The 14,844-nt window shown below is 33.6% G+C and overlaps 1 protein-coding gene across 3 annotated transcripts; it reads right to left on the bottom strand.

The window, feature by feature from the left end:
* Window positions 1-863: 863 nt before the first annotated feature.
* LOC18611934 (nucleotide-sugar uncharacterized transporter 1-like) lies at window positions 864-13,307 on the bottom strand. 3 transcript variants are annotated; one of them, XR_001926241.2, is made up of 8 exons: window positions 13,050-13,307; window positions 11,627-11,778; window positions 11,311-11,516; window positions 11,137-11,230; window positions 8,920-9,086; window positions 8,338-8,508; window positions 5,697-5,941; window positions 1,565-1,700 (listed from the first exon to the last, which is right to left on the bottom strand). XR_001926241.2 is itself a non-coding variant. In XM_007048439.3 (7 exons), exons 1-7 carry the CDS (start codon window positions 13,129-13,131, stop codon window positions 1,502-1,504), a joined length of 1,071 nt encoding a protein of 356 aa, XP_007048501.3. In that variant the 5' UTR covers window positions 13,132-13,306; the 3' UTR covers window positions 864-1,501. The 3 variants fall into 3 exon arrangements, 2 of the variants coding, with proteins under 2 accessions (XP_007048501.3, XP_017969688.2); XM_007048439.3 differs by lacking the exon at window positions 5,697-5,941 and having other exon boundaries at window positions 864-1,700; window positions 13,050-13,306; XM_018114199.2 differs by lacking the exons at window positions 1,565-1,700; window positions 5,697-5,941 and adding an exon at window positions 7,649-8,047.
* Window positions 13,308-14,844: the final 1,537 nt, after the last annotated feature.

The raw sequence follows: 14,844 nt of genomic DNA, 5'->3' as shown, positions 1-14,844 counted from the left end.
GAAAACTTCGAAAACCTCTTCTTTATTAATTTAATGGTGAGTGAAGACAGATCAAGGAACCGTATGCATGCCAATATCCTTCCACCAGGAATTATAACAAATGTAATCGAAAAAGTCATAAACAAAACAATAAACTTCGAATACCGTGATTAATACGAAGTTGACTTAGTTGATAAGTTTATTTGACTTTAACGTAACTGACCACACTTGTGGGAAACCATGAGCAGCCTCTTTAACCAAGACTTATCTTGGTACCATATCCCGACCAACATTGCCAGTCTAATCTAAAACCTAGCCCGGAATTTGAAGCACCCATTGCTGGTATGGTGAGATAGTTTCTTGGATTTTTTGTCCATAAATAATTTGTTGAATCCTTTAAAAAAGGACAAATATCTGCCATGATATGTCAGAATTTATATGACAGAGTTATGTTGGAAGTTGGACTCAAACCCATAACGGAACCCCAGCTGAACAATTCATGCAATATCAAGTCTTGAATTCAATGTGTTAAGAGCCCAGCGGCACTATAAATCTATAATTTATTAGTATATCTAGTATCCCAGTGAAATGATTCTAAGCGAAAGATGATTGCTATAGTCTGATGGAAGTATGAACTCTATATATGGCTACTTCTACAAGCTTAAGGGCATCATTCTAATAGCTTCCATTGGAAAGTGTAAGAGGATATTGAGGATATATTCACTGTCACTGCTATAGGAATCTTGTTTGTGGAATTTACACTGTTAAGCTGGGTGGTGATGCTAAGAGTTAGGATAATGAAAACAAATTTAACAGTTTTTTCCTCTAAAAATTAAAATTAGCAGAATGAATGTAGTGCTTCAGTCATACATGCACGGTTGGAATTCAGGGAAGCCTAATGAAATCTTGTTCATTTTTCCTTTTCTTGGGGGCACATGAAGAACAAATATTATTAATTAAAGTACCAGCTAAGCAAGTTTGTTCACCCAACTCCAATTAGAAAGGAAAAAGGAAAAGAGAGTAACATAAACATAGTAAATGTTATGGCCATTCGGGCCTTAGAGCTTGCCCTCCTCTAGGCATGCTACTAGCACGTTCCATTTCCTTTGAGTACCATCGTGGACTTGTTGATGCCAAAGCCGACTGGTTGGACACTTTGGCGTCATGAATTCTGTTCTTCTTAGTCAAGAGCTCGCAAACTTTGCTTCACAATCTGGAATGCTTTCAAGCTCCAGCATGCCGGTTTCTCTAATTAGTAACCTGAAAACGCTTAATGTATGGACTTTGTTTCAACCTCCAGCGCTCCCACAAAGGATCAATTACAGGCTTGTCACTAGCTAGAGAACGATGAAACTGGTTCAATGACTTGTAAAAGGTATTAGATGCATAATCCACTAACCTAAAACTATTGATTCAAGTGCGAACGTAGGTCATATAGTCAATGTAGTCATATAATCATATGCATCATGGTTCTCTTTATTTCCTTTGCCCTCTTTAGATTTCGAAAAAGAAGATGCTTCTTCTAAGGCAACACTTTGCTGGATTTCCGCTTCATAGGTCGTATATTGAGGTATGTGTATAAGGACATGCCACCAATGGCTATAAATGCTCCAAAAATACTGGATATGCCAGGATTTGAACCAAAAAGGTAATAGTTTCCAAGAAGTACAACACACGTTTTGAATTGTCCAAGAACAACAGAGGAGATAGCAGATGTAGCCCTGAAAAGTAAGAGGGAATGTGAAGCAAACACAAATGAATTAACAAGAATGAAAATTGCTTAAAATCAGAGTATAACTACAAAGGGAAAAGAATTCTCCATCCATTAACGCTTGATCACCTTTTCAATTTAGATGTCCAAAAATGCTTAACACATCTTGAAATGTCAAAATATATCAATTCCCATCCTCTCCTTTTAGGTTCAGAGTTTTCATACTTTTCATGGATTCTCTAATTTAGTTGATTTCGGTACACTAACACTGTGGCTTCTCCAAAGCACTTCACTAAAATTAAGTTATGGAACAATCGAAGAAGATGGCCATGGGATATTGAGGCTCTATCTTGCATCATTTGATCTATTTACAACCCGAAGTAGTGGAAAGTGTTACCCGCAATTGCGAGAACAATGACAACCAATTGTTGGTACAGAACATGGGACCTTCTAGTAGGTTAATTAAAGTTGAGTGCAGATATTTTTTACAATGTTTAGTAATTATGAAATAAGTTGGTGTCGATGGTTAGTGGTTATGGTAATCAAGTGGCAATATTTATACACTAGATGGGTTGAACAACCCATAATTCCACGTAGCTCTATTAGTTTCAGAAATGAACAACCTGTCACAAAAGAATTTGTTTCACTAAACAGAGAAGTCCTGCCGTCAATCTTGATTTATTTGATGAATTTAAGACAATTTTGCCTTTTCTTCCTTCAGTGTTCTTGCTAGAACTAAATCCCTCAAATCAAAAGCAAAAGTTTTCAGATTTCTTGTTGAAATCTAGAAGATTTCTCGTTGATTTTTAGCACTCCGCGAAAGAAGCAATGATGAAAGTAATGGAGGAAAAAATCATTTTAAGAACTAACGATGAATTTTACCTTCAAGCTTCAAGCTTCTGTTGCTACATCTTACTAGAAAACTTTCATTTCACGAACAACAAGTTAGTGGGTATGGTAGCTCATCACCTGCATCCGTTTGTGGTTCTTAAAATGGAAGCTATCCAATAAGTACCAAATGTGGGAAGAGAGGAAGTTCTCCAATAGGTGCAAAACATGGGAAGAGAAGAAAAGAAAATGAAGGTTGAAATATTGAAATATTGAATGGTGTTTCATAAAATGCCCCAAAGAGATGGGATGGGCAAAAAAAAAAAATCAGAGGCATTTAAAAGGAATTTTAGGATTAAGTATTTAAATGGTGTTTGATAAAAGTTGTTATGAATTGTTGAAATATTGAATGCAAAATTATTGTAAATTGCTAGAATATTGAATTCAAAATTGTTGAAATATTGAATGGAAATATAAATAGCGAAACATTGATATTCAACATTATTTTTTTTTAAAGTTAAATTTGCATCATAAATAGAGCTACATAGCTACCAAAAAGGTAGAGACCATAGGCACCATTCCTCTTGGATACCTATGACAACAGTATTAGACTAAATAAAAAACAAAATCCTGATTGCATTGATATTCAACAAAACAAGTGATGAGTTAACGCAAAGGTTTTTTTTCCAACCAAGTAATATTTACCTTTATAATAATTGTATAAAATAATTCAATAATAGTGATGGGTTAATTCAATATATATTCTACACAATAATTGCATAAAGTAATATTATTTGCATTTATATCAATAATTGCATAAAGTAATATCATTTGTATTTATATTCAATATATATTCTACACAAAAATAACTTCAAGTCCCTTGTATACATAAGGACTACTATTTTTCGTACCCTTTGTGCACAGAGAGACCAATAGCTTTACAACAAAACCTATGTCATTAGTTTTACAAAAAAAAGAACCACTGCCAATGGATCCAACATCAAAATCAATAATCAGCATCTAATCACATCTTTAGATAATGGCAAACAAACAAGGCAAAAAAATACAAAACATTATTTGTAATTGCATTCCAACCATTAGAAACACCACAAGAAACCCTAATGGTATTAGATAATGCTATTCACATCAACTGTTGACTAAGCTTAGCGGCCAATTGAGATTGGTCAATACTTGGTTCCAATCGTATAAGAATATCATTCACATTAAATAATTAGAGGCTTTCTTTCATCAATAAAACATCAATTATAGTGGATTATAAGTCTAATTAATTGAAATCCATGAGATTAATATGCCTTGCAAGATAATTGCAAAGGCTTGAAATTATGAGATCTTTATGTATCAAAGTATAATCTCTAAATGTTCTTAGTTGATGTATCATTAAGACTGAACATCAATAATACATAGAGACTACTATATTCTATGTTCCTTATTTAAGAAGTAAACAACTGATGTCATAAGTTGAAGTATAGAAATACTTGAAACTAAAATGTAAATTTTTGTCATGGGAAAGCAAGTTCACTGAACATGACTCGACATGAGTAGTGCATTTGATATCTCACTTTTTAAATTTTTGTCATGGAAAAGCAAGTTCACTGAACATGACTCGACATGAGTAGTGCATTTGATATCTCACTTTAGTGTCTATGCAATACTTCTCTTACGTCAGTAGTATAAATACTCCTTAAACTTGAAGCCCCAAGTTGTCTAATATGCGAAATGCTATCTATTTAATTATATACCTATGAGTCCTATCAAGGATGCCAAAACAGGATATAGTTGGTTGTAGCATAAAATATGTGAAGGCAAATGAGTGTTCAAGATAAGAATCATCACCCAAAGTGATTAAGGGGACATACTTTAACAGTTCTTAATTGATATTAGCTTATTAAAATCCTTAGCCAATGCGACTCAGAGATTATGAAAAAAGTTCCATAAATCTCTATGGAGTTAATGATTTAACTTTAGTAAAGATATGGAGATCTATAAGAGTAAACACTACACCATACTTTTATCATACCCAGGATATATGTTGAGAGAATGAATTACACTGAGAAACTGATTACTGAAAAGTTGAGGCAAACCATCTTGACTCTTATAACATTTAGGTAGCCAAGATGCATTGCTAAATGTCAATCTTGGTTTATAGAATTAAATTAATTAATTAAGTTTTCAATTTAATTTTATTGCCAACATGTTAAAAGTCCAATGGATCACACACAAAAGATAATGATTGAGATTAAACTAGGATAGGTGATTAAATTGGACTTAAACAAAAAATTGAAAGTTATGAACTTCAATTGAACTTAATTAAATGATTTAATTAAGTACAAGGACCAATTAACAACTTAATTAAATGGTTCAATTAAGCGTAAGGACTAATTAGCAAATTATATGAAAAATAATGTAAAAGCTAATTAAGGCTGAAGTTGGACCAAAATATACATACTTTGCTATAAGCCACCTTTAAAAAAAATAGAAAACAAAAAACCTAGCTATTTGTGTGCCACCTCTAGGTGTGTGCAAGAAAGAAAAACAGCTTTCTTCTCTAACATTTTGGCAAAGGTGATTCTAAGAGAGAAGTGTTGTGAACACTCTCTTGCTAGCACATTAAACGGCTTAGCAATCCCACCTTAACATAGGGATTCTCAAAATTGTGTGGACGATCATTAGAAACTGTGCATTTAGACTGCTTTGGTTTGAGACAACCAAGCTCGGTGAGAAGACTTTATAAAGGCTTATCAGTGTTATTAGGACAAGAAATCCAACTTTTCTTTATCTCTAAGGTAATTATCAAATCATACCTTCAATATGTTACATTGTAAATGATCCAAAATTCAAGGAAAATGACCTTGGAAGAAGAGTTGGTTCCTAGTTTTAATTCCGTTGCATTCTTATATTCATGTTTATTTTATTTTTGTTTCAACTATTGATATGGCACGATTAAACCCCTTTTCCAACATCAACAACATTAGAGACACTTACTTGTGTCCCACTAGCACCGTTAGCATCAGATTCAAATGAAGTATTCACAAAATTCATTTTCGAGGAAGCAAGGACAACAAGGGTAGCATGTCTAGCATTTAGTTTTTTAATCTTTTAACTTATAAATTAATTATGCAACTAATACAATTTTATACTTTAAATTGAAGTTATATACCTCGGTTGAATCTTCATCAAGAGTTGTTGGTAGGTTTACATCAAGAACTACAAGGGGACCTTCTGTTTGTATGCAAGGAAGACCTCCTGCTGCTCCAAGACATGGTGGTGGTGGTGGTGCTACTGTTAAAGGACACAGTGGTGCTGCTCCAACTGCTAAGTCTACTTCATATGCAATGAGGCCTTCATCTGCAAAAAAGCCTTCATTTGCTACTGCTTCTGTTAGACATGTTACCCTTGCTGCCCCTGGTTCCTCATAAATGAATTTTGTGAATACTCCATTTGAATTTGATACTGATGGTGCTAACGAGACACAAGCAAGTATCTCTAATGTTGATGATATGTGAATAGTATTATCTAATATAATTAGAATTTTTTGTGGTGTTTTTATTGGTTGGAATGTAATTACAAAGGATGTTTTGTATTTTTTTGCTTTTATTTGTCTATTATTATCCAGAGATTGATAAGATACTGATTATTGACTTTAATGTTAAACCCATTAGCAATGGTTCTCTTTTGTAAAACTGATGACACAGGTTCTATTGTAAAGCTACTAGTCCATTTGTGCACAAAGGTTAGGGAAAATAATGGTCCTCATGTGTGCAAAGAATCTAAAGCTATTTTTTTATAAGATATATATTGATTATAAACGCAAGTGATATTACTTTATACAATTATTGATATAAATGCAAATGATATTACTTTATACAATTATTGTGTAGGATATATATTGAATTAAGTCATCACTATTATTGAATTACTTTATGCAATTATTATAAATGCGAATATTACTTGTTTGGAAAAAAACCTTTACATTAACTCATCACTTGTTATGTTGAGTATCAAGGCCACCAAGTTTTTGTTTTTTTTTTTTTTTTGTTTGGTCTGATGCTGTTGTCATGAGTAACCAAGCGAAAAGGTGCATGTGATCTCTATCTTCTTAGTAGCTATGTAGCTCTATTTATGAATGCAAATTTAACTTTCAAAAAAAAATGTTTATTTCCATCTCTTTGGCGCGTATCAACCACCATTCAATAAGCCTTTCAACCTTCATTTTCTCTTCCTTTATTCCCACATTTTGCATACACTGGAGAACTTCCTCTCTTCCCATGTTTAGCACCTATTAAATAGCTTCCATTTTAAAAACCACAGAAGGATGTAGGTGATGAGCTACTACACCCACTAATCCATGGTTCTTGAAATGGTAGTTTTCCAACAAGATGTTGCAATAGAAGCTTGAAGGTAAAATGCATCTCTGGTTCTTGAAATGATTTTTTCCTCCATTATTTTCATCATTTTTTTTTTTACGAAATACCAAAAATAAGCGAGAAATCTTTCAGATTTTAGCAAAAAATTTAGATTTTTTGCTTTTGGTTTGAGGGATCTGGCTTAAGCAAGAACATGGAACGAGGGACAAAATTATCCTAAAATTCATCAGATAAACAAAGACTGACAAAATAACTAACAACAGGACTTCTCTATCCAACAAAATATATTCTTTTGGTACAGACTGATCATTTCTAAAACTAATAGACCAGCATGGAATTATAGGTAATTATAGGTAAAAGTTAGGGATGTTAGTGTATTTTACCCAATTTAAAACCTTATTTCCTATTCACCTCTTTCCTGTATAAAAAAAAAGAAAGTACATATTGTCTCAATCGTTAAACTCTTAATAATTGAGATTAACTCTCATCATCGTTCCCCTTAACATAAATAAACACCAATAACATAAAAAAGTAACGCCCATACTGATTTAAAAAAATTAACTCTAATAGCATTTTATCATAAAATGTTAGAATAAAAGCAAAAGTATTTACCAACTTTGTGAATTTCTGCTTAATGATCTTATTCCTTAATCTACTTTTTTTTCTCCCTCTTTGCTTCTTCCATATAAAACCAAATTTCATAGTCGTCACTAGCCCCACAAAACAAAACCCTTACCTCTTCAGATTCATGAATTGAGTTTCTTATTAATGTTCATGGATAAAGCTTCATAAATCATGTATAAACATTGTCACTTGACTACCCTAGCCCCTTACCAAAGCGAAATGAAGTTGGTTCACACCAACTTCACATCATAATTACTTAAACATTTTAAAAAAGGAAGCTTTTAATTAACTTAAAACAAGTTTTCTTTCTTGATATGTCCTGTCAAAACCAGCTTTTAGTCCCATATTCTGTACCAGCAACTTGCTGCAATCATCCTCCTGGTTGTGGGTTAAATGCATTTCTCACTACTTCAGGTTGTAAATAAATTGAACAATGCAGGATAGAGCCCCAATATCCTTAAGCTATCCTTTTTCAACCATGCCACAACCTCATAGTGAAGCGCTTCAGAGAAGCCACCCACTTACACGTCACAACAGAGAGGCAGTTAGGGGTTAACCATTCACCTAACCAAAACCCAAGCAGCGACACTCTACTTTCTTACGTTCTTTCTTTCTTTTTTTTTTTTTTTGGGGGGGGGTGCAGGGTGGGGGAGAAGGGGGGGGAGAGGGAGTAGGGGCAGAAGGCGTTCCATTTCAACAGTACTATATTCACCAAGTAGGAAAACGATAGCTAAAAGCAACTCCATGAAACAAAAGAGATGAAATTATGACAAGCCATAAACATCAAAGGGAGCAAGTTGTGGCACTTACCCAAGTGTCAAAGCACTCGACCACTGAAGCAAGAAGCCAAGAAAAGCAGACATGAGAATTGCTGATGTATTGCTGAAGCTCCAATGGAATGCAAGGACACCAGGAGGATCCAAGAAAGGAATCATAAAAACCAAAAAAAACAAAGTGATTGGTGTTGTCTTCCACATTAACCTGTTCAAGAAATTCACAACTAGAACCAGTGAAAATTTCGAAAAATTTCAGCAAATAATTAATATAAAGGAGAGAAATATTTCCTTGGCTGCAGGCAAAGAAAAGGAGAAAAATAACTATGAAACCATGTTTCAATATTAAATGGGCATGATAAAGCACAGATAAGAAAGAAGTACTACTTAGTTATCCCCTTACCCCCAAAAAACTTGTAAAATTTACTTGCCTTGTTTTCTGTCAACTAACTGAACAAGCAAATACAAATCATCCATTTCAATCCCTACTAAATATTCAGAAATGAAAGTAGTCATTATTGCTTTCTCCTTTTCACAGTTTACATTTATCCTTTGCTTTCCTCTCAATCTAAAACTGCCAAATAAACCATAAGTGAGCTCAAAGGAACATGAAACATACGCCAGTGCTGTCCAGTTCTCTCGTTGTTGCACATTGGACCAAAGGATTTTATTGACTGCACTAGGTAGTATCCATGCCAATGCAACACAAGCACCAAAGAGGCTGAATTGTAAATCAGTTACAGTAGCAACAGCAACCCCAATAGATACAACTGTTAGTGCAATCACCTGAAAGATTTTGCAGGAAGAATGTAAAAAAAAGCAATTGACAACACTTGAGTGATATTAACCACAGTAGTCAATCAAATAACTATATAAGAATGCTCCTACCATTTCTACATACACATTAAACCAAACCAAACATTCCATATGCCACATGGGCATGAAAATTCAGGAACTGTTGCACAAAGCTAAAATCCTCAACCATTCACAAGTGGCACAAGGGGCAAGAGTTGCAGGAGCAAAATCTCAAAAGGATATATATTCTTGGGATTCATTTAATACATTTTATTTATTCTAAAAATGAAGCTACAAAAGGCATATCTAGGCATGTCAGTTGGGTTTTAAGGTTTAACAGTCTTGAGACTGGATGTCATGACTCATGAGACTATTTTTTACTCTTTTGATTATTAATAAAAAATCATTCAACTCATTTTATAAGAACTTCAAGTTTTGATTTCTGCTTTTTTTTTTAATCCAAAAGCTACTTTTTCTTTTTTTTCCCCCAACTGACTAGATGTAGATTTTGGCAGCAGAGCAAAGTAAAGTATCATCTTCTCACAACCCAAAGTAAATAGGGAGAATTCATGGATTTTGGACAATGCTGAAATAATCAATGCACAAAGTCAATAGATAAATGAGATAATTAAACTCTGCTCAGCTCAACTCAAGTGAAACCAACATAGTTGGGTTCAGCTACATGTTCCATTTTCTGCATGGTCAGGCCGACATCTTCTTGAAAATGTAACGAGAAACAATTACCAACCATATTGTAAGCTAGTGTGTACCTGCTATCTTAAGAAATATTAAAGTCTTAGGTACTATGGGGATTAGGATTGGGTGAGTAAAGACATAGCCATTTCCCATTAGTCCAACTTCATAATATCTTTCGCTTAGTTGAGACATGTAATGCAAGAAACCTCATAGATACCATAGATGCTACCTTGCGTTACTCATTGAAGCAAGTTTCTCTGGATGTGGGCACCTTTTTTCTCAGTTCTTATTCCTACTGCATCACTAACAGCCACTGAAATTTAGACTCCTTGTTTCAAGTCTACACTGAATTATAACACTTCACCTCCTTAACTTCTCAACATCGAGAGAAATCTTTCTGCTAGCCCCCATGATTTTACTTCTTATAGATTCTGTCTTGCATAGGGTCCTTGCACATCCCCTTGAACTTGCTAAAGAGATGCCTAATAAGTTTCACGAAGTTCTCCTTCATTTTGTCACATTACTATTAATGTATGACAATTGATCACCTTAAAATTAAATAACCTTTCAAGAAAAACCAACAAAATTTCAACATCAATTAAAAAGAAAGCCTGAAGCCAAACACTGAGTAAGAAGTTCACTCCGTATCATATCTAGCACAATGCCACTTTTAAGAAACTGTAAAGATATCAATTCTCACATGAATTATGATTTATGATCAGAGATACCATTACTAGATGAAGATTACTTTATTTACTAGATCTAGTATATAGATAATTGGGCAATTACCACTTGTTTCAGACCAAAGTCCAAAAGGAACAGAAAAATCCCTTTTGGGTGTTTTGAACAATTTGAACTGAGGGCAAATTGGCAAATGGGTGCAAAGACAGATGTTTTATAAGATGAAAATCATGATCTAGAAATGAAAATCCAATTAAAAAGGAAAAGGAAAGAAGACACCAATATATTAAGGGACTGTATTTGTGGTTATGGAATGCAGACATCTATTTTTACAACAGAAATGCAATTTCCACCTTTATGCCTGCAATGTCAACCACAGTTTAATACGTGTTAGTGGGATTCCCTATTAGAATGCAGCTCTATTGGGGGTATCATGCACAACGAGGACCAATTTGATCCCATTCAAAATTGAGACAAACATGACCTAAGACGGTGATGGAAACTGAATATGTCCACATTTTGAAGAAAGTGCTAGAAATTTGTATGAATTCTATGTTAAGAACTCTCTTATTTTCATCCTTTCTGCTCATTATAACTTAGGCATTTTACATGTTATGAATATACACCACTTCCATGAGCGTAGAACTGAGAAACGAAAAATTACCTTCGAGAAAGCAATTCTCTTCCTGTACCATATAAATTCCAAAAGGACAATCAATGGTGTAATAGCAATCTTAGCCATCTGATAAAATCCCACACTGGAAAAAGAAATGAATTAATGAATAGACTCAAAGTGTCACCCAGGAAACTTAAATTAGTTATTAAAATATTATCTCACCTATTGTACTTCAAGCTGACATTAGCAAGGCCAGTGGACACAGAATTAACAACGCCAAAAGTAAATAAAGATAAAGGGGCCACCTTTGAGGAAGGAGATGCAGAGAAAAGAGAAAAAAAATTCAAAATCGCCATTAATGCCCAGCTGACTGCATAGTGAATAACAGTCAAAAATACAGGGAACTGGAACCCAACATTTTTAAGAACCTGAATGAACAAAAAAGAGTGTCGCAGTTACGTGCTTGAAAGATGCTACATCTAAAACCAGCAATGCAGCATAAAATTATGTTACATATGCGAAGTTTTAGCATACAGACCCATTTATTCATGAAAATGATGCCAACCGCAACGACTAAGTTGAATGTAAGAGCAGCAAGAGGGCCACAAATTCGTTGCTGTTGCCGCTCTGAACTTTCACATGAATGCAAGTTGTCAAACAACAAAGATTGATTGCTCTCCAGAGCTCTTCCTTTGATCCAAAGAAAAAAAAAATGGAAATGAAGTGAAATATTTCAAAGATATAAGATTTATTAATAATTTATAGAATTTATAAATGTTAAAAAAAGTTAATGGCTCCATTGACCAAAACGTATCAAGGGTGGGGATATGAGGTGGAGTTGAACAGATGAGGATAGCTTACTAGAAAACAAGATCGGATAGTGTCAAGTCTTGGAATTTCCTAATTCATTCTTTTGCCTAAGTAGAGAAGTTCCAGGGAAAAGGGCATTACATTAAGGGGTGAATGATTACAGTCAAAAAAGAAATTTCAAATTCCATAAATTAACTGTGAGCATGCAGTAATGGAATGCTTTCCAAATGACTTCATTCACGAATGACTGCATTCCATTCACTATTTAAATGAGGATTACTCAAATATGCCTTTTCCACTTCTCCGAGCAAAGTGAATCTTAAAGCTAGCCATTACAAGCAAAAAAGGGGAAAGATTCAGTAAATAGTTCGAATAGATTAAGTTAACAAATAGACTTCCAAACATCCAAAGAAACTTTTGATAAAAGAAAAAAAGAAAAACTGTGTTCCACTTCCTAAATTGGGAAAATTAAACATGCTTAAGCTACAAACGAAGGTTAAAAACTATTCACTACACTAGATTGGAAAACCTTATACAAACATTTCAATGATCAGACAACCCAAAATTGAAAGAGCTTTATCTCCAGCATTATGGATGTAAACTAAGGATTAAATTTATGTTAGTTTCTAAATTCCAAGGCTTCACATCTTGAAAAAACTAAAAGAAGTTAGCACTATTAGCATTGGCTAATCAAACACTAACATATAAAGTTTCTTGTGTTTGGGCACATATGTAGACCCACTATGTCTTGAGCAATATAATGGAAGCTACAATTCCTTATAACCTTCCATCCCAAAATTTAGTGTGTCCCCTTGAAGTCACTGTCATACAAAGGTCGGTCCAACAAAAATTACAGCCTCTCATCCACGATTCCAAAAACAAAATCCTAACAGAGCTTTACTACTTAAAGATGCTAACGAAGACCAGGTTAGTAGAAGAATTTAGATTCTCTAACCCCTAGTCAAACAAAAACTTTCAATTGAAAAAAATTAAAGAACAAAAAAACTTGCTCTAAACTTCCATTCCGCAGTGGAAAGCAAATGACAGGAGCGGTCAAAACTTGCAAAAGCTTAACAACATGCAAATTAGTTAGCAAAAAAGCAACATGCAAGTGAAAATAATCAAGCTATGGTTTGGGTTTAGTGTAATACCTGGTTTGGCATCATCACTATGGTTTTGCTTCATCACATCTCTACTGAACAAAGGACCCAAAATCTGACGCATACGCTGCATTTCTCGTTTTCAAACTTTGGTGTGTTATTATGTTCCAACTTCCTTCTTTTACAAGGAGGATACGCCGAGCTCATTGCCATTGCACCAGGTTTTTTCAGTTCAAATAGAGGGAAGAAGGAAAGGAAACCCATCAGCTGACCAGGCAAGGTCGTTGCCTTGCTTATTTTTAATTTGGTTTTGGTTTTACTATATCATAAAAACAAAACTTTTAGTTTTGGGTCAAAATCAAATGGCGATTGTATTAGGCTTCCCACTCAATTGCAGGGGAATTAAAAAAGTGCCGTACTCAAAAGTTTTACCCTTTACACCCAGCAGCGGATGCAAATATTAATAGGTACTTTATAATTAGATATATTGTATTATTCAGACTTGGTTAAGTAAAATTAAAATATCTTATAATTAGATATTACCTCTCACAAGTTCGGGTAAGATTCAGAAAGTGGTCTTAAGAATACCCATTGCTAAACTCGATTATAAATAATAATTTTTTGGTTAAATTTTAATTATATATATTATTTTGTATTTTATAAATTTTTTATAATTAATTTAATATTTTTTAAAATTGATTAATTGTTCTATTTATGATTTTAAATTTTAATTTATTATTTTATAAATTATTTTTAATTTTTATTAATAATATCATAAAAATTAATTTTAAATGTATTTTAATCAAGAATTTAATAGGTACAGGTATATAACCAGTAACATTTGAGATATTCGAGTACATGTTAAGATAACAAATAAAACTGAGACCAATGGTGCGCCATGGGCAATGATATTTAGGGTGACTTGCTAGTTTCTCTAGAAATGGAGAAACTCTTTTATTTTTGAAAATTAATCTGTTAATATAAAAGAACATCTGACTTGATCTACAGCTTGATCTCAGCTATACACAATGGATGTTCTGTAAGTTTCGAATATGGGAAACTACAATGTAGCAGTCGAACAAAAGTTTTGATAAGTTGGTCTCCTCTAGTCATTAATTAGATCTTGCTAAATACTAATGGAGCCTATCGAAAATCAACTGAGCAAGCAGCGACTGGTGGTGTTCTTAAAGATTCGCTTGGCCAATGGAACACAATGGATGTTTTGTGAGCTTCAGAAATGGGAAACAACAGCATAACAGTCGAACAGAAATTTTGATAAGTTGGTCCCCTCTAGTCGTGGATTGAATCTTGCTAAATACTGATGGAGCCTATCAGAAATCAACTGAGCAAGCGATGACTGGTGGTGTTCTAGAGATTCGCTTGGCCAATGGAAGGGTATATATGCCATGTGACTTCAACAATGTACAGTGTCATGAGCTAACTTTGTATTAAACCATGATAAGGGAGAACTACCTAAGAGAATAAGTCTTTTGTACCCTCTAAGAAAATGTCTCTCTCTTTTAAATATTGAAGGTTTGCCTTATGTTAAATTAAATTCTTTTAATTGGGATCTTATTTGAAGTTTTAATTGTGATGTTGTAATTCCCATTTATTGTATCTTAAATATTCTATATATTTTAACTGGTAATGAGTTGAAATTAGACTTTAGTGGGGAATGGATTTATAGAACAAATTCGACATGCTAACTTAAAATTTTCATGAACAAAAAAAATTCACCTTATTTACTTTTGTGCTAATAATTTTATTTTTTTCTCTCTCTTGTTCTTCTTTCTCTTTTCTTTTCTTTTTTTCCATCTGCAATTTAATGAAGGGACTTTTTTTAGCT

The sequence above is a fragment of the Theobroma cacao genome, chromosome 1 (assembly GCF_053813885.1).
Source record: "Theobroma cacao isolate CCN51 chromosome 1, ASM5381388v1, whole genome shotgun sequence".
In the NCBI taxonomy this organism is placed as follows: Eukaryota; Viridiplantae; Streptophyta; class Magnoliopsida; order Malvales; family Malvaceae; genus Theobroma; species Theobroma cacao.
This window is presented reverse-complemented; position numbering and strand designations above follow the sequence as displayed.

Bases quoted from the DNA above. Each gene is read 5' to 3' on its own strand.
- LOC18611934 (XM_007048439.3), bottom strand. From the start codon at position 13,131: ATGCAGCGTATGCGTCAGATTTTGGGTCCTTTGTTCAGTAGAGATGTG. The intron at 9,087-11,136 runs GTAATTTTTCGT...AAAATCTTTCAG, and splicing joins AGAGAATTGCTTTCTCGAAG to GTGATTGCACTAACAGTTGT. The intron at 1,701-8,337 runs GTAAGTGCCACA...CTTACTTTTCAG, and splicing joins TCGAGTGCTTTGACACTTGG to GGCTACATCTGCTATCTCCT.